This window comes from Alosa sapidissima, chromosome 10 (assembly GCF_018492685.1).
Source record: "Alosa sapidissima isolate fAloSap1 chromosome 10, fAloSap1.pri, whole genome shotgun sequence".
In the NCBI taxonomy this organism is placed as follows: Eukaryota; Metazoa; Chordata; class Actinopteri; order Clupeiformes; family Clupeidae; genus Alosa; species Alosa sapidissima.
This window is the reverse complement of record NC_055966.1, coordinates 30,367,839-30,391,439: the sequence shown is the minus strand read 5'-3', so window position 1 is coordinate 30,391,439 and position 23,601 is coordinate 30,367,839. Positions and strand designations below refer to the sequence as shown.

At 44.4% G+C, this 23,601-nt stretch overlaps 1 protein-coding gene across 4 annotated transcripts in view; it reads right to left on the bottom strand.

Annotated features, from left to right (window-relative positions):
• csmd3a (CUB and Sushi multiple domains 3a) overlaps positions 1-23,601 on the bottom strand; it is a 215,391-nt gene that overhangs the window by 73,084 nt on the left and 118,706 nt on the right. For all 4 annotated transcript variants that reach the window (XM_042106397.1, XM_042106395.1, XM_042106396.1 and 1 more), the window contains exons 32-40: positions 21,560-21,673; positions 20,289-20,384; positions 19,701-19,904; positions 11,933-12,057; positions 11,354-11,450; positions 8,920-9,024; positions 7,827-7,945; positions 1,857-1,926; positions 225-341 (exon numbers count right to left, since the gene is read on the bottom strand). In XM_042106397.1, the coding sequence (XP_041962331.1) occupies positions 225-341; positions 1,857-1,926; positions 7,827-7,945; positions 8,920-9,024; positions 11,354-11,450; positions 11,933-12,057; positions 19,701-19,904; positions 20,289-20,384; positions 21,560-21,673 (1,047 nt within the window). The remainder of the gene's footprint in view (positions 1-224; positions 342-1,856; positions 1,927-7,826; positions 7,946-8,919; positions 9,025-11,353; positions 11,451-11,932; positions 12,058-19,700; positions 19,905-20,288; positions 20,385-21,559; positions 21,674-23,601) is intronic.

The following is a 23,601-nucleotide window of genomic DNA, read 5'->3' as shown; positions in this document are numbered from 1 at the left end:
ATTCCATTTGAAAAGCCATTACATTCACAAGAATTTTATCTATCGGGTTGAAATTGGACAAACACTAGCTACATAATGACAGTGACACCTAGGTTAATGCAATTTACTGAAAGACAAAACCAGCTGGAGACCAAACAGCTTAGCTGTCTGAATGGCATGACTGCACACAGCAAAAAAAAAAAAAAAAAAAAAAAAAACACTCTCCATGTTTGACGTGCACCCACCGAAGCCAACAGGGAGCTTTACAGTCCAGTTGCAGTCAAGGCCACTAGGGTAATTCCCTGGGAAGCCTGGGCTCAGGACTACCCCGCTGAAGTCAGTCAAGGAGCCGCCGCACTGGGCTGTGAAGATAAGCAGAGGACAAAATGGCAGCAGCAAAACTTTCACTCTCACAAGAACACACGTTAAGTCGATGCTGCACAAAAGAACCTAAACACTATTTGCAAACAGTTAACCCATTAGTTAGAAGAGTTAATGTGTGCACTATTAGGTTCATTAGTGCCGACATATAGATTATTGTGTGGTGGGGCGGTGGCACGTTCTGTGTTATCATGAACGCTACTCGCGGGCGAGTAAGGCACAGTTGTTTGCCTTCCTCAAGGGTAAATAGAACGGCGACTGTGAATGACTGTGTCCATTTACAGTACTTTAAAAGGCCTAAATTGAGACGTCGATACTCTGCATTGAACCTCCCATTTGCTCAGCGGTGGCGTGAATCAATTCACCCCTCTCTCCCGCCACATGGTGTCCGTTAATGCACTGCAACACTGATGCCTTCACAATGACGTCAGGCCTGGCGATATTTCACTTAAGATGGCCAAGCGGTAGGTCTCAATGAACAGAGACCATCTGTAGCCACCCACGAGCCCTACTGAATGCTTCAACTCTATCTAAAGCCAAGCAATACCCTTCATTTACACTTTATTTATCTGTATTCTCCAACACAACATTGAACACTGTTGAGCTATACAGTATGTGCAGCTTTGTGTAGCCTATTACAATGGGGGAGGCATACAGTAATAATGCACTGGATATTCAGTGTTTCAGTGGATATTCGGTGGCTTAGGAGGAAAAATAGCACATAAAATGGCATGTGGGTGTTATGCAGAAGGGCTGAGTCATGGAATGCCAAGGCCATAGAAACAAAAGCAGCCCTGTGTTTAGTTACCATATGTTGGCTTAGAGTGTACTGTATTCTTCATTCACTATAAAATGCACTCCAGACTAATTGGTGTCCCAGAATGCTTAGAGTGTGGTCTCCAGCTGCCACTCTCCTTATGTATGTATGTGCATGTGTGTTGTTTGTATGTGTTTGTGTTTGTAGCCATCAGGAAAATATGTTTAGTATGTTGTGTGGTAGACTATGTTAACAGCACAGGCATACTGTAGCGTGCATGGCAAGGCCATATTTCAATCAGTGGCCCATGTGCATATCCTCAAAAGAACAACGCTAACAGCTACCCAATTAGCAGCAGTTATGAAACCCCACAGTAACAAGCCCCTCCACCTCCCCTGAGGTGTGTATCTCTGCAAATGAGCTACGCATTAAACAGGAAGAAAGAAATGTGACATTAGTGATGTGCAGTGATGTCCGGAGAACTGTATACAATTGTGTAGCTGGCATAGCATTCTGATGTTGAAAAATGATAAAAATATTGAAGTGATTGCAGTGTTTTTTTTTTTATTAAAACATCTCTAATGAAGTTTGATGTGCAGTCACATGAATACTGCATTGCAATTTCACAGAACATTGGGCACAGCATACATAATGACTCGGGTATAATAAAACTGTTTAATATTGTAACTGTGTAAAATGCCAGCTAATGCTTATTCATTTGGGAAGGGACATGACATACCAAGACAGAGGGGCACTGGGTAGTTCCACCTCCTGACGGGTCCCGGCATGCACGTTATATGCGCACTCCCCTGAAAAGGCACAACACATAAATAAGGTCACAAAAGCACACAAGAGAATTTTGCCGCCTTGATGTGGTTCTCTGCCTCGATACAAATGAGGAGTATGCACTGATCTATTTTTATTTATGTATCTATTTTATTTAGCAGGGAGAGAGTGGGTGGAATTGCAGAAAATACAATGCATTGAGAAAGCATTCAGAATCAGACTCCATTACTTTTGACACATTGTAGCCTTCTGCTAATTTAAATAATTTTTTGTTCCTCATCAATCTACTAATCCTTACAAATCATCATCAATATCACACATCAATCTAAAAATGATTTTAGACATTTTTGCAAATTTACTCTAAAACTAAAATATCATAAGTATTCAGACACTTCAATCAGTTTTAGTTCAAGCACCTATGGCAGTGATTGTAGCCTCAAGTGCTCTTGGCTATGACACGACAACCTTTGCATACATGGATCTGGAGATCCTCTAACATTGTTATCCGCAGATCCTCTCAACCTTTGCATACATGGATCTGGAGATCCTCTAACATTGTTATCCGCAGATCCTCTCAACCTTTGCATACATGGATCTGGAGATCCTCTAACATTGTTATCCGCAGATCCTCTCAACCTTTGCATACATGGATCTGGAGATACTCTAACATTGTTATCTGCAGATCCTCTCAACCTTTGCATACATGGATCTGGAGATCCTCTAACATTGTTATCTGCAGATCCTCTCAACCTTTGCATACATGGATCTGGAGATCCTCTAACATTGTTATCTGCAGATCCTCTCAACCTTTGCATACATGGATCTGGAGATCCTCTAACATTGTTATCTGCACAACCCCTTCCTTGATTGGAATTAAGGCTGTCCATTTTGAATTCACATGACTGTGTAAAACATGCAGATGAGATGGATGCAACCCAGCTAATGTCTTGTTGGGGTGAGCCGTCAGTCAGTCTAATGACCTCATGAGAGCTCTGGCCCAGACTTCCAGACTTAAAGCAACACCAAAGAACTTTCCCTCTGTCGCACGCACGCTATTTGTTTATCCAGCACCGGCTTTGCAAATAACGATGTCCATAGACAAGGTAGAATATGTTGCATGATTTATGAAAGTACGATGTATTGCGACATCAGATGCAAGTCAAATTTGTAGTTTCTTATGTCTCATTCTATCGAACTACAGATCCGCTACCTGATCTGGCAAACTTACATAGTGTGGTTATAGCCGATAGAGGGCTGTGAAGCGAATGCAGAAGTGCCGTTCACCCTGTTACAAGTTGATGAACCACTGAAACGATTTTGGAAACATTATTTTAAGGTACAAAAAACTCTTTGGTGTTGCTTTAAGGATATATTTGAAGAGTTCAGATGCAAAACCCTCTAAATCCGTCTGACCACTTTTCTTTTAAATGAGCATTTAAATTCAGGCTCCTATAGGTTTTTGCCTATAAATCGATATTTCAGACCAGGAAGAGAGTGGTATTTAGTGGGTTTAGAAGTTAAATTATTTGATTAGCGTATACTATGTGTGGAGAGCATCCCCTCACCATCTTTATCTCATTTTTGATATGGCATTTAGAGGCTTTTACATCTGAACCCTTCACTTAGTGAAAAAAATGTTGATGTGTTCAATACTTATTTTCCCCGCTGTGTATATATATATATATATATATAATAGTAGATAGTAGTACAAAAGGCATAGGTACTTTGCTCCATTCTGCTTTCCCTCAACCCAGACCAGTCGCTGTCGCTGCCACTAGTACTACAAAAAAAAAAAACAGACACAGCATGATGCTTCCACCACCATGCTTCACTGGTGCTTGGTTTGCTCAAGACATTGACGTCAAGCAGTTCAATTCTAGTTTCTTCAGCAATGGGCATCCTATTTCTAATAGATTGAGTCTCCTTCAGGTGCTTTGTGGCAAACTCCAAGCGGGCTTTCCTGTGTCATTCAGAGGAGAGGTCTCCATCTGCCTTAAAGCCCAGAGCAGTGGAGAGTTGCTGTGATAGCTGGCCTTCTGGAAGCTTCTTGTGTCTTCACATAGTTCCTTCCATCTCTGACAGACTGACAATTTTTCCTACCTCTCCTATCAAGGTCCCTCTTACCCCGTTCCTCATTTTGGCTGTTCTAAACCTCCTCCATTTATGAATTATGGAGGTCACTGCTCTTAAGAATATTCAATGCAGCAGATTTTTTTTTATAGCCAGATCTGTTCCTCGACACAATCCCAACTCAGTGCTCAGGGGCAATTTATTTCATGTCATGGTGTGGTTTTGCTGTCATATGCATAGCCAGCTGTAAGACCTTACACAGTCATGTGCCTTTCCAAATCATGTCCAATCAACTGAAGTGGAATCCAGTCAAGGTGCAGAAACATCTCCCAGATGATCAAGAGAGAGATGGAAGGCAAATGTCAAGTGTCACAGCAAATAAACCCTTATGTCAGTATGATATTTCAGTCTCCTCTACTTATTTCAATAAGCAGAAATGTCTAAAATTTGCTGTCATTGTGGAGTGTGGAGTGTAGATTGATGCCGGAAAAAAAAAATGTTTTGAAATCATTTTAGTATCAGGCAGAATGAAACAGTGAAAGGGCTATGGATGCTTTTCTGACTGCACTGTGTTTATTTAGCGTCACATTTCTGCTTGTTTTGGCTCTGCAGCCTAGCACTTCAGCACCTGGGAAGCACTTGAAATTACACAGAGCCTAACCCATGACGAAGAACACTCCAAATAGCAGGTATTTCAATTTGCTCTTTGCAATTATCCACATTTGTAACCACAAGCAATTGGATGATTGACACAGGGGGCCAGGTGTTTTTGTTTACATCATTAGTACGAGTGCCATTATCACATCTTCATTTCGCGTTGCTGTGACCGGCCCTTGCCGTCTTTCAAAAAAATGACAAAAAAATTACAACTAGAGTGAACATCAACACAAACCAACACTACTCAGTGCAGGGCTGAAAATAAAATAAACAGTGAACCAGCAGGGATTGAGCCAAAATACCATACGTGTCCAAATCAACAGTTTGGCCATTACTGAGGTTCAGGTTTGACCATGAAAATCCCTGTGGCTGGTTCTGGGGGCCTGAAACACGGAAAACTGAATGCTGCGAGATGATGCAAACAAAGCAAGGACAGAACCACCTTAACAACAAGAGGAGCAGAGAGTTCCACTGGACACAAGCGAAGCCATTACATCATTCTGTTCATTCCATGCATCATATTTTCCATTTTCCTGCATCTTGCTGCTTGAATTCCACGCCTAATGAGCCTAGTGACTCAAAGGTATATGTGTGTGAGTGTGTGTGTGTGTGTGTGTGTGTGTGTGTGTGTGTGTGTGTGCGCATGTGTGTGTGTGGGGGCGGATGGTAAGCTACTGACCTCTCTGTGTGACTCTAGCCAGTTGACAGGCAGCTCCTGCTGACTGCTGATGCCCACACACACTCACACACACACACACACACACCACGCCGAAGCTAGGAAGAAGTCTTTCAATTATCAAGACAACAACCCGCTCAATGACAAACCACAAGCCACAGAGGAGTCGGAGGAAGTTGGCGCTTCGGCGCCAATGTGCCGATGACTAACGCGCGTCAGGAAAAGTTCCCGCCTCAACAGGGTGACCCCCAGGGGCTCCGGAGCAAGTCCGACAAAGCAAGGGAACTGAAATGAGCCCCAGAGATCTCTATTAGGTACATATCGCAATGTGCTGAAATAACGCAGTGACATGTCTCCTGACTGGAAATGCACACCAGAGCTTTTCAAGCCACCTGAAGCAGTGTATTAAATTACTCTGGCAGCGATTAAAGTGCATTAAGTGCATACACACGGCCATTGTAAGTAAAGGAACGCATATTTTTACGCTTCTCTTCTAATTTAGAGCGTACTATATGTGCAACGTACACATAGAGAAACACATGGATAAATAGTACCATATTGTTGTGTCATGTTAGAGATGGAGGCAGATAAACTGATTCATTTACGTTTCACTCTTGCTTATGCCTTTCGTAGCTTTTGTGTAAGTTCCCAGTGAGACAAACCAATCTGTAGATATAAGAAGCTTTTTGCTACACGGCGATGGTGAGACAGCTGCACGGGTTGTCAATGGCAACACGGTCACATCACTCCACACAACTGAATCCAGCCGAATGGATTTCTCATGCTGACAACGAAAAGCACAAAAAAAAGCATCCGGGCAGCCAGCAGCAGTGCAGGCCTCATGAGGAACAAGACAGAGAGACAGTTGAAACTGTAGGAGACACTCAGACACTCAAGAGAGCCACATGCGTGACTCAGACAGGCTCTGCACTCTTGCAAAGGAAAGACCATGCATTTCCGTCACTGGTGATTGATGGCCGACCAACCAACACTGGCTGTCTTTGTGTGTTTTGTTGCTGTCCCACATGCAGTCTGAAGCCCAAATGACACCTTTGGAGAGATTCTTTCACACAACTACACTGCTTCATACCTATACTTACAAAACACACAACACACACACACACAGACCATTCTTAAGGTAGGCTGGAAAGTGCCGAAATGCTAGACCATCAAAGCCAAAGTTGACATCTTGGGTTCCTAGTTTTATTTGATAAAACTATAGGGCAATTCCACGCAAAACTGTCACGTCCATAACGCCAGCTAAATACCATGGCATTGTGTTGCCGTTATGGATGTGACAGTTTTGTGTGGAATTGCCCTATAGTTTTTCTGACATCTCAAACTGCTATGGTTAGACAATGACTTCACCACAACATTTGTTCATTTTCATTTTTATCATAAAATCATAATTATCATCATCATATCATTCTCTCTACTCTATGATTTGATCAAATGCACAAAAGAAACCGTGCTTTTGAGTGTGTTCAAAACTGTGTTTGAATGCTTTAATATCTCTCTATGATCACTTCATCGTTTGAAAACCGAATTGTTCTGGTTTAACAATGCAAAAAATGTGGTCCTTATTATTTTTTACAGTTTATCCTGTGTAAGGCATCTGAGAAGAGAACAGTTGTACCGCCTCTTTGACATGGCAGGAGTCATTGAATTCTGATTGAATTGAATTGAATTGAATTGAATTAAATTGAATTAAATTGAATGTTCAATTGAAATCAAGAATGTTCTCCTGGTCGCGTGCAAGGACATATGCAAGAAGTCACTGTTGACCACAAATGTGGCAAGTGTGCTCCTGGAATAATCTAGTATGATACATTGCAAAATGCCTTGTTGAGGGGCTACTGTATGATCCATTTCATATCAATTTCCTTGTAAGCTTATCTCGGTTAATGCATGGATGAGTGTCTCCCCACACACGCGTGTTTGGAGACCTTGAATTTATACGATATAGTCCGCCTAACAGCATTCATTTAAAAGTAATGTCCTATGGCATAATGAAATACCTTGAAAGGTCATGTCATTTTAGGGGGCGGCCTAACGCATGGGAACTCCCGTCAATGCCAGCGAGCGTTCAACAAGGCAGAAAGACTGAATAATTACAACTCAACTGCTTCATCCAGCTAACCCCCCGCCACCCCAGTGGAAAAGAGCAAAATGGAGTTTCATGCCACTTTCCACGAACACCCATCCCATCCCTCCTCGTGCCAATTTGGCAGGAATTCCACAGGCTGAACAACAGAGACGGAGCGGAGCAGAGCAGAGCAGAGCCTAGCGCAGCCGGCCCAGTGTCACGCAACCCGCAACCCTACTGTAAAAGCCTTTCACCCCCCCCCCCCCCCCCCCCCCTTACACACACACACACACGCCAAAAACAGAGCCCTTCTACCCCCCCCCCCCCCCAATCCCACTCCCAATTCCCACACTCTAGCCGTTGAGCCATCACATCTGCGTGACGTGACGCTGCTCGCTTGCTCGCTCGCTCGCTTCCGCTGCTCGCTCGCCCACCTTCAGACTGTAGCCCTGCTCGCACTGGAAGGAGACCACGTCGCCCACGATGTAGCGGTCACCCAGTCGGACTCCATTGCTGGGGGCCGAGGGCTCTGGGCAGGAATCCAAACCTATCGCTAGGGGCACAAGGGAGAAAGGAAGATAAAGAGAGAGAGAAAGAGAAAGAGAGAGAGAGAGAGAGAGAGAGAGAGAGAGAGAGAGAGAGAGAGAGAGAGAGAGAGAGAGAGAGAGAGAGAGAGAAACGGAAGAAAACGAGCATTTGAATTGCGACGGCCTGCGAATGGTCATTAAACAGTCTTGAATGAGTGCGGAGTGTGTCATGTGGCGTGGTGCAGTGGGCGAATAAACAATGCCTTTAGTGAATGCTGGACTGGAAAGCTCAAGTCTGTACAGACTCGTCTGGTGATGGAGGGAGATGATGTTGATGCACAAACCCACGCAAAAAAGGACACAAACATCACACACACATACAGTCTCCTCCATATGCACATACACATTCATTTACTTACTCAACAACACACATTTTCTATCTCTCTCACACACATACATACACGCGCACACACACACATATACACGCACACATACACGCACACGCACACACACACACACGCACACACTCACACATGCACACACGCACACACGCACACACACACACATACACGCACACACTCACACATGCACACACGCACACACACACACATACACGCACACACACACACTAAACAATCAACACTGCCATGTTGAACATTCACAATCCCAATTCACAATCACAGCACCCAAGTCCCAGTGTTGAACACTTAATCATACAGCAATGATGAGAGACAGAGTCGCTGCAGTGCAGACAGGATAATGTTCTGAATGGAAACAAGGCCCCTGCTGTACCGTGTGACTCTGTGTCTGGTGCCTGTGGCAGCGCTGAAGCAGCGTGGAGATGGGGGGGCTGTTACGTCCAGTCAGTCAGTCGGTCAGTGTACCCCAGTCAGCTATGGTGGCCTACCAGTGTACCCCAGTCATCTACGGTGGCCTACCTGTGTACTCCAGTCAGCTACGGTGGCCTACCTGTGTACCCCAGTCAGCTATGGTGGCCTACCTGTGTACTCCAGGTGGAAGCCCGTGCCGGACATGCTCATGTCCGACTGGAACGTCAGGTACAGGTTGTTGGAGGTGCTGTTGAGGACTGGTGGGATGGTGGTGCCTGTTGAAAAGAGAGAGAGGGGGGGGGGGGGGGGGGGTCGGAAGGAGGTGGGGAGTGGGGGGGAGGTGGGAGGGGAGGAGGTGTGGAAGGGAGGAGGAGGTGGAGAACAGGTGTTATTATCTGGAGACAAGCCTCTCATGAGCTTAAACCGGTGACACCAACACCGCAGCTGCCACTGCTCATCCCACAAATCCCCAATCTGTCTGGAGTGTTTCCTCTCCCTGCGGACGCGGCCGTCATCGGGGCTCAGGGCGAGCGCGGGGGGGGGGTTGAGTTGGGGTTGGTGACGGGGGGGCTCGACTGTCAGCGGCTTTGTTGGGTTTGAGGGACACGGTCGTTAACGGTGGTTACGGCGACAGCCGGGTCATGGCCAATCTCTGGCCATTATTGAAGCCTGAGCGACGCCCAGGCAGACGACCTGACAGGTTAGGTCACCTGATATCACCACACACACACACACACATCTGGATTGGATGTGTGTGTGTGTGTGTGTGTGTGTGTGTGCGTGTGTGTGTACTGTATGTGTGTGCGTGCGTGTGTGTGTGTGCGTGTGTGCGTGCGTGTACTGTATGTGTGTGTGTGCGTGTGTGTGCGTGTGTGTGTGTGTGTGTGTGTGTGCAGGAGAAAAGCATGATCTGTAGTGTTCTCAGGGGCCAAGTTCATTGTCAATCCGTGGGTGCAGCATACGCTTTTGATTGAAAATGAAATGAAGGACTACATAAGATGAAATGAAGGACTACATAAGATGAAATGAAGGACTACATAAGATGAAATAAAAGACTACGTAAGATGCCAGGAAGAGTAATGAACGACAGAGCAGTTCTACCCTAAACAAATCTGAAGTGTATTTACATGGCACCTGCACAGAAAGACTTCTTTATCTTCCTCTTCTCAGATCAGTCATCACCTTTAAGACATATCTATATTTGTTAAGACTGCTGCTTCGCTGGCTGGGCTCAGTTTTGTTTTGCTAACACAGGTTGCCGTCCCCTCTCTAGATCCTCTTCCTGGATCTCATTTGAGCGCTGGATAGATTAAACGTCAACCTGTCAACGGCACTTACTTCCTGTCTAAGCCCATTTCCCCGTCGGCTCAGGTCAGTGCACATTTATTTTATTTTGCCTTTTTTATTTGATTTATGCCGTGTTATGCTTACATGGGAACCAGGGGAGAGAAAAAAAAAAAAACACTCCAGCATCAAATAATTAAATTCTGTCCCTCAACGTTCCCTCTCGTCTCTGTCCCTACTCTCTCGTCTTTTCTTTTCCCTCCAATTCATGGTGAGCAGTCACGCCAACACCCACGCCCCCCCCCCCCCAGCTGTGCTGAGTTGTGCTGCTGCCGTCGTCCTGTTTTTCTACTTACAGTGAGAGTCCCGATGGGACGCCACTGACACTCACATTTCCCCCTGACTGATTACGGAGTCATTGAAGCATGATGCTCAATGGCGGCTCAAATATTGATGTGCTTTGGACGATAAAACAAATCTCCAGATGAAAGTTTCACAACAAAATAGCATGACAGAGAGAGAAAATGTAAAATGGGTGAGGGGAGAATTGGGCCGTGAGGGCTATTGGCTGGAATGGCGACACAAAACTCTTTATCGCCGAGACCAAGAGACAAGGGCCTTTCCATGCATCCTTGAGTTTGTCGAGTCAAAAAAAAAAAATAATAATAATAAATCGGTGCTGCGGACAAACCGCTGGGCAAAACAAAGATGATGTGAAGCTTTCCTTGAAACCCAGCGCACAGACCAGAGGCAAAATAAGCCGCTTGCTTTTGACGCCGGCTTTCCACAGAGCATATGTGACAGTAGAAACACACACATTACATGCGCACATCACTTGAATTACTGGTAGGGCCACGAGTCTGACAAAGCAATTAGATGTGGCCGTATAGATCTCATGCATATTTACATATGTTACATCTAAAGTCGGTGCCTATAGCCGTGTGTGTGGCTGTGTTAATAAACATGAAACATGGAAATTGAAAACCCAGTTATAACTCAGAGTATTTGCCTCCACTGGACATGTAAAAAAGGATGCTTTAGCCCAGCAGATACTACATCACATGCTGAAGATGTTTACGATGGCGATTTTAAGCATGGTGGCGCAACAGTGATTTGAAATTCAAGTGCTCCATTACACAGACGGAGAAAACATGCCGCCTGCTCCCCATGGTTGGCTGCAGCGTGAGCTGGCCGAGATGGAAGCACCAACTCTGTGACGAACATGGAAACAGGGGGGGGGGGGGGAACGACAGCAGCCAGCACTTGGGACTAAAAAGCAAAAAAAAAAAAAAAAAAATTGAAAAGAAAAGAAACAGGTACCTGAATAACTTCCCAGCCTCGGCGCGTCGCTGTCAACGCCGTCGTAGAATTCCAGCGTGTCCCAGTTGTGCTCGGTGGCAAAACTCACGACTGTGATCTAAATATTCAGGAGGAGGAAAACAGCCGGCACAGCATTAAGTGTTAAAATAGCTGAAAATTGATAGTGTCATTCAAATGTATTCAACTATTTAAGGGGTATTGGCTGGGGACAGCAGGGACAGGCGGGGTGGGGGGAGCAGACAGAGGCAGCCCTCTGAGGCACACTTGAGCTTCTCCAGGACTGACACAAGCTGTCAACAGTGATCTCGTCATGTGTCACACTCTAATCCAGAGGTGCAGGCTGAGACAATGCTCCCCAGCACTGTGGACCAGCTGAGAGGCCTGTGGCCCGCTCCTCTTGTTCCATGCAAAATATAGTCTCGGTGAAATTAAATATTTGACTTTCAATAATTGAGTGCGCTCCAGAGAGCTACCCGGAGCTCTGAAGCATGGGAAGAAACTTTTTTTTTTTTTTTTTTTAATCTATTATCATTTTATTTTATTTTTTGGAAAAGAAAAATTCTGAGATGGTTTCCTCACTTGGATCCCAGCACCCTCTGGCACGAAGACCTTCCAAGCACAGTTGAGATAGTTGTCATAGGGATCCGGGTATCCGGGAGACAGAATGGTCCCACGGCGCGCAGTCAGAACCCCTCCGCAGGGAACTGAGAGACAGATTTTTTGAGAGAGAGAGAGAGAGAGAGAGAGAGAGAGAGAGGGAGAAAGAAGAGAAAAGAGAGGCAGTGTATGACAAAGGGGCCCTCAAGATCTGTGCTACACAAACAACTAGCACCAGTGGTAAGAGCTGAGAAAGAGAGAAAGAGAGAGAAAGAAAGGGAGAGATAGAGAGAGAGAAAGAAAGGTAGAGAGAGACAAAGAGAGAGAAAGAAAGGGAGAGAGCTTTTCTTGAGTCATCAAGTCAAAGGTGGATTCAGTGAGGAGCATGAGATGATTCTTTAGGGAGAGTAGTACAGAACAGAGGTGAGCACTGGAAAAGGAAAAGTCTGATGCAACCTTTGTCAGTTGTTGTGAGAACAAAGAGGAAAATAAAATAAAGGAGAAGAAAAGTGTAGAGGGAGAGGAGAGAAAAAGTGGAGAATTCAGTAAATACAGTTTAAAAATGTAACAAATCTGTGTGAGAAAGTGAAATGTGCCACAAGCAATGTGTCACAATACTTAATACTGACTTAGTTCAACAAAGGTAAATTAAGTGGTTAAACAAGTAAATTATAGATTTTACCTCTCAGGGTCTTAAAACTAACCCTCAGTATCTACTGAGGCCTGCTTTCATCTTCAAACAAGTGCTTTCAGGTGAGTTATTGTCAAACATTTCAGTTTTTTGGTATGGCTGTTTTCCAAACAAAACTATTTGTCAAGTACCACTACCAACACATATAAAGTGTAGATCCAACCCTGGTATTTTACTCCCAAAGTACCACTGCCTTTGTCTTTGTCTGCTACTGTCCTGGCCTGGTTAAGACAGAGAACTCGGCATACTAGAACACAAAAGGTCAGAGATATCGTCCCTGGCTTCTCTGCGTCATTCTAATTCTTATTTTCTTTCTCTCTCTTGCTCCCTTCTTTTCAATATTTCACTTTGCCAGACCTTCGCTTCGGGGATGTGGGGAAAGTCAGCTTTGTAACTTCCATCACTTTGGGAGGCTTCTCTCTAAGTGGAATAAAAGAGCATTATGCATTCTTCAATTTCAATTATTCAGGCCCATTCTCCCATTGATTCCATTTGATGTCTCTGCATCTGGTTCAGTCTAATAAACTCTCCCTTTTTAACTGGCCTGGGTAATAAGCGTTTTCTTTTTATGAGTGTTTACCATAAGCTGATACGAGCCAACAGCTGCAAACACATACTCATTACTTTGATCAACACACACAAAACCACACGCATGCACAAACTCAGGGTATCTGCACATTTTCCAAGTGCAAATTTAAAGACTTGTAAGACCTTTTCAAGACATCTAAATGGAAAAATTAAGACTATACCACGGCAAATAAGATACAACTCAAAACTGTTTTATGCAATAGTTTTTTTCTACTAATTTTAACACCCACCCCATTTTGGATGTCTACAGACGTTACCAAATATATTTTGGCAAAAAAAAATAATTGTGTATTTACCTTCACAGCTATAAATGCCCAATTTTAGGGTCTGGGCTGCTTGCTTTTGAAGCTGGCTGTACATATCTGGTTGTGCTACTGTCTGAGGCTGTTCTTCACCTGTGTCTGTAGTAGCCTAGGCTACTTGCATGTGTACTGGACTGGACTCCCTTCAATTTTTTTTTCAAAGGTAGACTAATTAAATATTTTAATAAGCCTACTAACTTTACTAGGCATCTATTGTCCCATATGCAGCACAGCAAATCAAAGTTAATCCACTTCTTTACATTTTGCATACCAGTTGTATTTAAACCAACTAAAGCTTGACTGAAACATTGTAAAACCATTAACATCTCAAGCACGCACATATTATGAACGCACTTACAGATGCGTTTTTTTATGTAGCCAGTCGCCGACATTAAAAAAAAATATGCGGTTATATTTCACAACTTTTGCGAAGTACTAGGAAAGGCTGGCAAGCAAGATGCAGACAGATATTACAGGTAGGCCTATTATAACTTAGACATATATTTACTTAGGCTAGGCCAGCAAAACACGCTAGAGATGCAACAGATCAACTTAATCTGTATTTCCTCTGTCGGTCTGTGGTTCCTTCATAAATTGCGCAGCAAATTATCAGACGAGTGACAGAAGCACAGCGCATAATTTGACCAGCAGTCTTCGCGTCCATAATTTGTAAAACGATGCTGCGTCCGAGCAAATATTCTAGAAGCCCAGCGCTTTTCAACTCCAAAAAGCAGGACAAATGAGCGTCCGGCTTGAGGCTGCACTGGACAGGGGTTTTAAACTGTCCGGCCCAAATCCGAACGTAGGCCACCCTATCGCTAACTGGCTTACCAGCTCCTTCTCAGGCTCTATCGCTTGCATAGGCCACCTACGTATCTCTCAGCCCTCGGCTACAACACGAAACGTAAGGCATATTTTTACATATTTTTACCATTTTCACACCTTTAACGACACCTGTGAAAAACACCTTCACTCTGCAACCACTACACTTCCTTCAGTAGCCTTAGAGCCACAATTACACAAAACCGGATGGAGACATTTCACTCGCTCTCTCGCACTCGCTGGCAGTCCCATACACAAATTTAATACCTCCTTTTCGAAAATTCAAGACATTCCAGTCAATTTAAGACTTTTTTAGGCCTTAAAATCCGAAAGTTGTATTTAATACTTTTTAAGACGTTTTAAGGATCCGCGGGAACCCTGACAAACACACACACACACACAAAACCACATGCATGCGTGCACGCGCGCACACACACACACACATACCAACAGTCAATATCGTGCTTCCGCTGCTGCTGGAAGACTTGTGGGGGCAGCAGGTGACAAGCGTCAAATTCAATTGGGCTTTGATAAATTCATTTCCGCCAGAGAGAATGAGAATGTACATATGTTTATGCATGACACTCTTCCCCTCAGCATGTCAAAACCACCAGGCGGGCGAAAGCGTGTTTCATTCCAAAGCCAAAGAGCTTCCTTCAGTGTCTTTGTTTCCCTATCTGATGAGCCCTCTGTGGTGATGAGAGCAGCTCTCTATTGTACAGGTGTCTGGCACTGGCTCGGACTCGTCAATGGGGTCTGTTCGGTTCTTTTGAAATTGAAGTTGGCCATTTGTCATATACGGCAAACAATTCCCAAAGTCGAAATAGGCTGTTGATCAAAGACAGAAACTTTAGAAAAGCCTCATTAAACAAGACACCACTGCCCCAGATAAAGTATACAATTGGATATTACATAAATTACTGTACACTGAACTTATTGTACTAAAGTTTTTAATTATTCTTTTCTTTCATATATGTGCTAATCTCACTGGCTAATATTAGATCATTAAATAGGAAAACAAAGTTGTTTATTTGGTACAGGTTGGTTGGAGAGGTACAGACTGAGACTGAGAGAAGACTCTCATCCGACAACCCAGGAAAATATTCTAGAACATCAAAGGGAAATATACCTTTGTTCCATGTTCAGCAAAATTAATGTCAACAAAATGAACGTAAAGGGCAAACTAGCCATTAATGTAACTTGCAGGCAGCTCAGATGCCAGTTCGGCTTCAGCTCACCCACATCAATGCCATCCATGACAACAGAGAGAACAAAAATATATCCCGAACAAAAGAAGGTGTCTGTCAGCCTAAACAAACAGGAAACCAATGTCAAGTCTTTTCAAAAGAAAAAAGGAGGAAGACTTTGACTTTTTTGTCTAAGTATAGTTCATGAAAAGCCTTGCACTCCTCCACTCCCCACAGTCACACCCTTTTTGTGCCATTAAGCCGTTTTCCCACCTTGTTTGTCAACTTGTTTGCTAGCCGTGGCCCTCGTGGTGCATTTTTGCGCCACGACATAAGTCGCTAGCGAGAGGAGCGTTCCCCGAGTGTACAAAACACAACAAGGACATTTCGCAGTTCCAAGATGCTGTTTGACACGAGCTGTCAAGGACAAGGACGGCTTGCAGAGGTCAAAATCAATCATCCTCCTCCTCCCCCTCCTCCGCCCACCCAACTCTCCAGACTCCTAGACACTGTGGCACTTTTAGAGCTACACTACTGTATGTAGATGGGAAAAAAACGAAGTGAGCGACATCACATCTCTGCTTGCCCAGTCAATGAGCATACACCTACGCACGTGTGCACTCACACATTGTGAACATTTGACTTAAATACACACTTAAATACACACACACACACACACACACACACACACACACACACACACACACACACATACACTGCCGCACACACTTAAACACATAAAACTCACACACAACAAATGCTTAAGCTTTTCCTCACAGTGAATACCATAACTTGAGGCCATCACGTAAAGCTAAAATTATGATTTAACACCTAGGGAATGAACAACCAACATTTGTTAAGATTTGAAAGCTTCTCTTATAACATCACTACTTAAACATGGAGGAGAGACAGATACGTGTGGGGGGGGGGGGGGGGGGGGCTGAGAGTGAGAGAGAGGAAGAGAGAGAGAGAGAGAAAGATAGAGAGGCAGAGGAAGAGAGAAGGGTTGAACAATATGCACTCTGGTTTCCAATAGCAACCCCACTTGCTGCACTTGGTTGCACAGGCTGCAGTGTAACAAACACTCCACCTCACTGAATCATCACACTACCTTGCCTCCAGGCTCCAGCTACTGTGCTGGAATTCCTTTTCTCTCTCTCTCTCTCTCTCTCTCTTTCTCTCTCTCTCTCACACACACACATACACACACACACACACACACACACATACACACTCACACAAAACAAACAAACAGAGACAGAGAGAGAGAGAGAGAGGAAGATAGACAGAATGAGAATGAAAAGAATGAAACACTGCAACCTGTACTCTGAGACAGAAAAGCAAGCCCTGTGATCAGTGTGGTGGAACACTGCACAGCACTGCATCATTTTAAAGGATCTTTTATGTGTGTGGTGGTGGCTGCTGGACCAGACGCCCGTAAAATAAATACTTCCATGTGACAAAGCTTTGGCCAAAATAATGTAATTTTTGCTACAGGCTATAACTAGCGTGATGCTTACTATTTCACCATGCTAAACTGGAGGAATGGAATGAGCTCCTGTTAAAATGGCTGCCGGGGAGGAAGTCTAATAACCAGCGGAGACGCTAGCTGGCACTGACGCCAAACTAAAAAGCTGTATGTTTAGCTCAAGGCACTTACCTTTAAACTGGAGGCTCCAAAAGTGTAGCTCAAAGACGGATGCTATTTTACAACTAGATGTACCGCTTAGTGGTACAACATATGACTGCCACACAATGCTGCATGTATAGTAAGTCACAAAATAACTTCTCTCCAACCTCTACTTCCGCAACTCCTTGTTAATAGCAAGTCTTACATGCTCTCTCCTCAAATGTTCACTTACGTATGTATGTACAGTATATGCATACATGTACATTTCACAAAATGCTCCTACTGTGTGTACACACCAATGTGTTCTAAATCCACACTCATTCACATATTCTGACAAACTTGTGTGCGCTACCTCACTAAGACAAGTCTGCAACAATGGACATAATACAGTAGTCTTTGGTGACAGTCAAATACCCAAATAAAAGTCTATATTTGTATTGCACAGGCAGTCATAATTAGCAGTCCACAGATGAGGCTGCCTAGAACGTAGTGTTTTCACATAGCCAGCAGTCAAAATTTAGCCTAGTTACAAATATGTGTCATTGCTGCTTCTTAATCTGAAGAGATACAGAAACACTCAATTCACTCAAAAAACCTAATTCACACGAATATATGGAGCACCATTCAAATGTTCTGTTTGACAGAAAAACCACAGGATCCAAACACTTGCAACTCTAACACAGGTGAGTGACCATCAGCAAGACTCTGACAGAAGGACAAAGGGGCCACCACAATGATTTTGTTCAGTTGTGGAGGAGTCAGTGTGTTCAGTTGTGGAGGAGTCAGTGGGGTTGTTGTCTTATGTGCCGAGTGAAGCCTGTGTATGGTGCTCCAAAACCTTGTGGAGTAGGCTACGCATTGTACTCATAATTGCTACTCCAGCATTGTTCGCTGTTGCATGGCATATGTCAAGAAGGAGGACGCATCCAACCCAAGTCCAGCCAGAGGGTTCGAAAAAGAAATCGCAAGGAATCTTCATTCAATCATTTTGGGGCATACTATAGAAGTGCAATGAGACTGCACTATAGGAAAACTACAGATACGATATAGATTAAAAATTACTAAAGAAATTGTATAGTATTACTATATTTTTCGTGAGGGTATCCAGACGAAAGCCAAACAAATGGCCACCCAACGCTGACAACAATGTCATCATCAGCGTGGCAATTCTGTGTTTCCTGGTGAGGTAAAAATGCCAGTCACAGGCACACTTCATTCAACCCTGTGTCTGGTTTCGGTACACATATTCTCTTATTAAAACAGGATTCAACAATCTCTCCCTATATGTACACAGAGGAATGCAGCCTATCTCTGCAAGGCTAGAGCATGTAATTGTTTGACATCCTATGTAGCAATATGATGAGGTTATTTGTTTGCTGTCTCACACAAATGAAGAACAGAAAAAATGGTATTCCACATCAGCTGTGAGACCACTGGCATGTCTGCAGATGATGACATTTTAGATACTCTGTCAGTTTGTATCTACACACTGGAGGCGGTATAAGTGCTAACTTGTAACCTGTAAACGCCGCAGGTTGCTAACAGGCAGACGGCACATGTATCTATTAGCTGCAGGCCCTTTTCTCATTGATCTCTTTTCAACTTTCATTACTCCTCCTCTCAATCTCTCACCTCCTGCAACAACTCTTCCCAATGTCTTGTTTTCTATACCTGTCTTTAGCACTCATTTTACCTGTCACCTCTCTCTCTCTCTCTCTCTCTCTCTCTCTCTCTCTCTTTTCTTGTACATCCTTCCACACCGCACCATTGCCTGACATCTTGCTCAAGTTCAAACTCTTTCTCTCTCTCTCGGTTTCTGTCTCTTTAGCCAATCCATCATTTTTTTCTGGTTCCCCTCTCTTGGGACTTCTTGCCTTGTTGCATGTCCATGTCCTTTGAGAGCAATTCCATTTGAATAAAAAACTTGATTCTTTTTCCTGGTGCCTATCCCTCCAGCAGGCAACTGCAAAGCGAATGCATTTAGTAGGGTTTTATAAAATCGCTTCCTTAAAATTTGGTTTGCTTTAGTTTAAATTAGTCTAATATTTCCACACCGTCTCCCACTGTTTTAGTTTGTATTATTTAAACAGAGTTCTGCTCAAATTAGAATAATGATGCTGAAATGTGCACCCTAAAAGCTCCTCAAGTTGCACTGGAAATACTATTTATTAGTGTGTGTGTGTGTGTGTGTGTATGAGTGTGTGTGCGTGTGTGTGAGAAAGAGAGAGAGAGAGAGAGAGCACAGGTATATTTGCAGATGGATGGATATTCCCATGAAGACTGCATATTCGGAACATTGTGTTAACAATATGTAGCTGCAGTATTTGCATACTAATATAGGACTTTGGTGCCTCCACTCACTGCTGCAAGTGGGTATAATTGTATTCCAGTCGACCGAGTGTTTCATAGCAACCCTTTTTCCACTCCGTGCTTTAGTGCCATGTCTTGCCCTCCCTGCCCCGTCTCTCTCTCTCTCTCTCTCTCTATCTCTCTATCCCTCTTTCCTTGACCTCGTCTCCCCCCTACTCACCAGTGCAGGTGGGCTCAGTGCCATTCCACTGGGCCAGGGTGTTGGGCACGGCCTCGCAGCGGATGGCCGTTGCTCCGTGCAGCGTGTAGCCAGGGTTGCACTCAAACAGCACCATGGCACCCAGGCCAAAGTCGTTGCCGAGACGCTTGCCGAAGCGCGGCTCCGCCACCGAGCTGCACTGCGATGCACTGGTCCTTGGCACAGCTGAGGCCAGAGAAGGATCGGACACAGAGCCAGAGAGAGAGGTGGGGAAAGAGAGAGGGAGAAGTATACAGCGTTTCACACACAGCAGGGAGAGAGAAGTGTAAGAAAGAGGGAAAAAAAGATGAAAAGAACATTGAAAGACTCGGGAGATTTTCATGGACAACTTTTTCGCAATGTCTTATTTATCTGGCGACCTCTGCTATTTAAATATTACAAGTAAGTCAAATCTTTCCTGACAACCTTCTCCAAACCTGACAAATCTGATTTGGTCTGACTGCTATTGATGGCCTGAAGTTTTTTCATACCATCCTTTTTCTCATCTATCAATTTAGCCTGTTCTGATCGATAGAATAGACGAAGAGGAAAGCGCTTACGGTAGCTTACCTTGATACACGAAATGAAATCCCTTGGCAGGGTTTGGCGCTTCGGAGGTAAACTTGATTGTGATTTCATTTCCCGAGCTTAGAGGCAAGGTCTCCCCTGGGAGAGGAAATAAGAGACAGGCATGGATTCCCTTTTTGGCAGTGTCATTGCATCCTCCACATCTTCCTTTCGTATCTCCCAACCAAATCAGCGATATTACGAGTTTCTTTATTTGCTCTGCCAAAATAAGATTCCCTTTACCCACTCAGCAGAGAGGCATCTTGGTCACTGCGGTGGCCTGGGCTATTGAGGAGCCCTGAGATGTCATTTGCCAATCTGACTGCTGGGGACCCAGACACCGGTGTGGGGCCAACGGTGTGTGTGTGTGTTGGCTCACACACACAATCCCTGCTGCACCAGTCCCTTGTGCTGAATGGAAACCATCTAGTCTTTATGCTACCTGGCAAAATAGCAATCAAGCTATTGTTTGTTTTGCATTTTAACACCCCCCCCCCTCCCTTCCTTTATCTGTTCAATCTACTACACGCTGCTTTAAGTGCATACAAGAGATCATTTGATTACATTTTTAATCCAGGGCTGGGGGAGGTAAAGGACAAGATGTTCACCACTATCTGAGCAGCCTAGGCAGGGAGTGGATGGGGCCCATTTGAAAGGCGTGAAGTGAACTGCTAACACACACAGACACACACACACACCCTCACCTGCCACAGCCCCAGCCAGAGCTTCTGCTTGATTTGCTAGCTGCCCATCCGCCCCACCACTCTCCCTCTCTCTCTCTCTCTCTCTCTCGCAGTGCACATTTCGCTTGGCGAATGCACAGCAGATCATACATATTTATAAGGCCTGAGCCATACAGGTGTATAGATTGCCAGTTCATGCTTGTACGCTCGCTTTGCGGATGCCTCTGAAGAGCTCGTCTCTCTGCAGAGTGAGTTGGTTTTCTTTTGTTCGTCTCCTCAGGCCCCTATGGCCATCGGAACGTGTTCCCTTTTATCTTTTTCATTCCTTCACTTCATCTTAATTGATGAGAAATGAACCATAAGAAGGCAACAGATGTCTAAGCAACTCTATAGATGAACATATGGTGAAAATCACGTCGGTCAGATATCTTTCAGTATACAATACACACATCATAAATGAAGTTCTTTCTAACATAATAACAACTCCCTCTGTTATGTGTTACTAATATGTTAAAATACACTGTTTGTAAAAAACAACACATTATGAATTTCCTAGTCCCCTTGATTGGCGTTTGGTTTGGTTTGGTTTACCTGAGTGAGAGCCATGTAAGGAGGCCAGCAGGGGAGACTCTTGTGAGGGTCCATCATAAATCTCCACCATGTCATGTGTGGTAGTCTGGAAGACGACAAACTGCCCAAAGAGCACTGTGGACAAGAAAAATAATGTTACAAAAATAAATCACCACCATCAAACATGTGTACTACTCAGGAGGAGATGTCTATGCCCGGTAACCTCCGAGTGACGCGCGTCCCCCTGAGAAAAAGATCCCTCCGTCACACCATGGGCATCCCTCTTTGGTTCCACACCATTTTTTCTACAGATTTTTTTTTCTGATGACACAGTGTTTTTTTCTCTCTCTCTCTCTCTCTCTAGTATCTCAAGAAACCCTTGACGGTTGACAGCAGACATGGTATCGGTCTCTAATAACATGGGCCATGGCTATACTATACTATATAAATAAATAAACACACACAGAGACACAATTTCGCACCGCGTCTGAGTGGTAATGAGACTGAAGCGGCCCAGGCAACTGCCACCCAGCACAATCCTCCCCAATCTCTCACCCCACTTACAGTTACCTCCCTAGACAATCACTGCTTATCAAATCTGTCTCGCAGCAGTGTGACCAGGTTCAGAACCTCAGCCACCGTGGAGAACCCAACCCTCCACAACCCCCAGCCCCCCGCCAATCACCCTCCCCCCCCCCCCCCCCCCCCCCCCAACACGCACCTCAACACCAGCTCACCTATACTGCCGCCACGCTCAAATGTTCCACAGCAGGGGGAGAAGAAATCCAATAGGCTCATACAACAACAGTAAAAGATGGGGGAAAGGAATCAATACTCAATGTGCCGCTGAAGTAACTCATGACTGTTTGCCCCGAGGCCACTAAACCGAATATGCCTGCAGGAAAAGACAGCAACATTAGCAGGCGATCAGCAGCCATAAGTGGATCGTGATGCAGGCAGACGCGGCTAGTTCACTTCGGCAGGAGGGGCAGAGCCTACATCCACTAGAAAAGTAGATCCACAAAATATTTTTTTTAAATAAAATGTTGTTTGTTTATTATTGTAATCAGTGGCAAAGTACTCAATCATGTTACATTTTTGGATGATTTGCAAAGAAATTTCGCAAAGATCGCAAAGATCTCGTTGATCATATCCGTAGTTGTTGTAGGCCTACTGTAACGTTACATTTCATTTCTGGTAGGGCAGTGACTGCCCTGAAGAAATTAAACAGCGCCTGCTGTTTGTCTATGTAAATCTGTCGACCGATAATGGAACTGCAGCTAGAGCGCGGTTGGGAGCGCACCTATGTTCCCTGTTCCCCGGGTCCTATGTTCCCCGCTATTTGTATGGGACCGGGGAACATACATAGGGGAACAGGGCGGGGAACATAGGACCCCTTTCTACAAAAAAGGACCCTTTTCTACCTTTTTGTATGGTTTTACTTGTGTAGTGCTTCTTTACTGAATATAACAAGTTCAAAGTTAACATTCTAGGTAACTTCGCATTGTCCACTTCAGCACTAAATTGAGGACAGCAACACACACGAGCTGCACCTCTCACAGAAGAACCGCGCAACTACATGCCTTTTTAAGTTGATATTTAATTGGTTTGTTTTGTTCATTTTTCCGTTTGCTGGCACGCTGCAGGGGGGACTGCGCGTTGCTCCGAAGCCCCTTTGGTCTGACTCGTCAATAATCCAAAAATGTCCCTTTGGGTCTACAGCCCAGTAGTCTATAGTTTGATATCTCTTTGTTCCATTAAAATTAATCCCATTCTTCCGACAGATCAACCAAAGGCTATTTTAGATCACCTCCTTCACCTCTTGTACAGTAAGAATCAACAATGACATGCCAAGTGCAAAGACAATGACAAGCTTGGGACTGAAGCCATGCAGACTCGGCTATACCAGTGTTTCTCAAACTTTTTTTCTGGGGACCCACTTTTTAAAAATGACAAGACTATCGCGACCCAGCTCGTGACTGTGTTAGTTAACAAACTAGATCAGTGGTTCTCAAACTTTTTCTTTCATTCCCCACTTTGAGGGGGCATTCTCGAGCCCCACC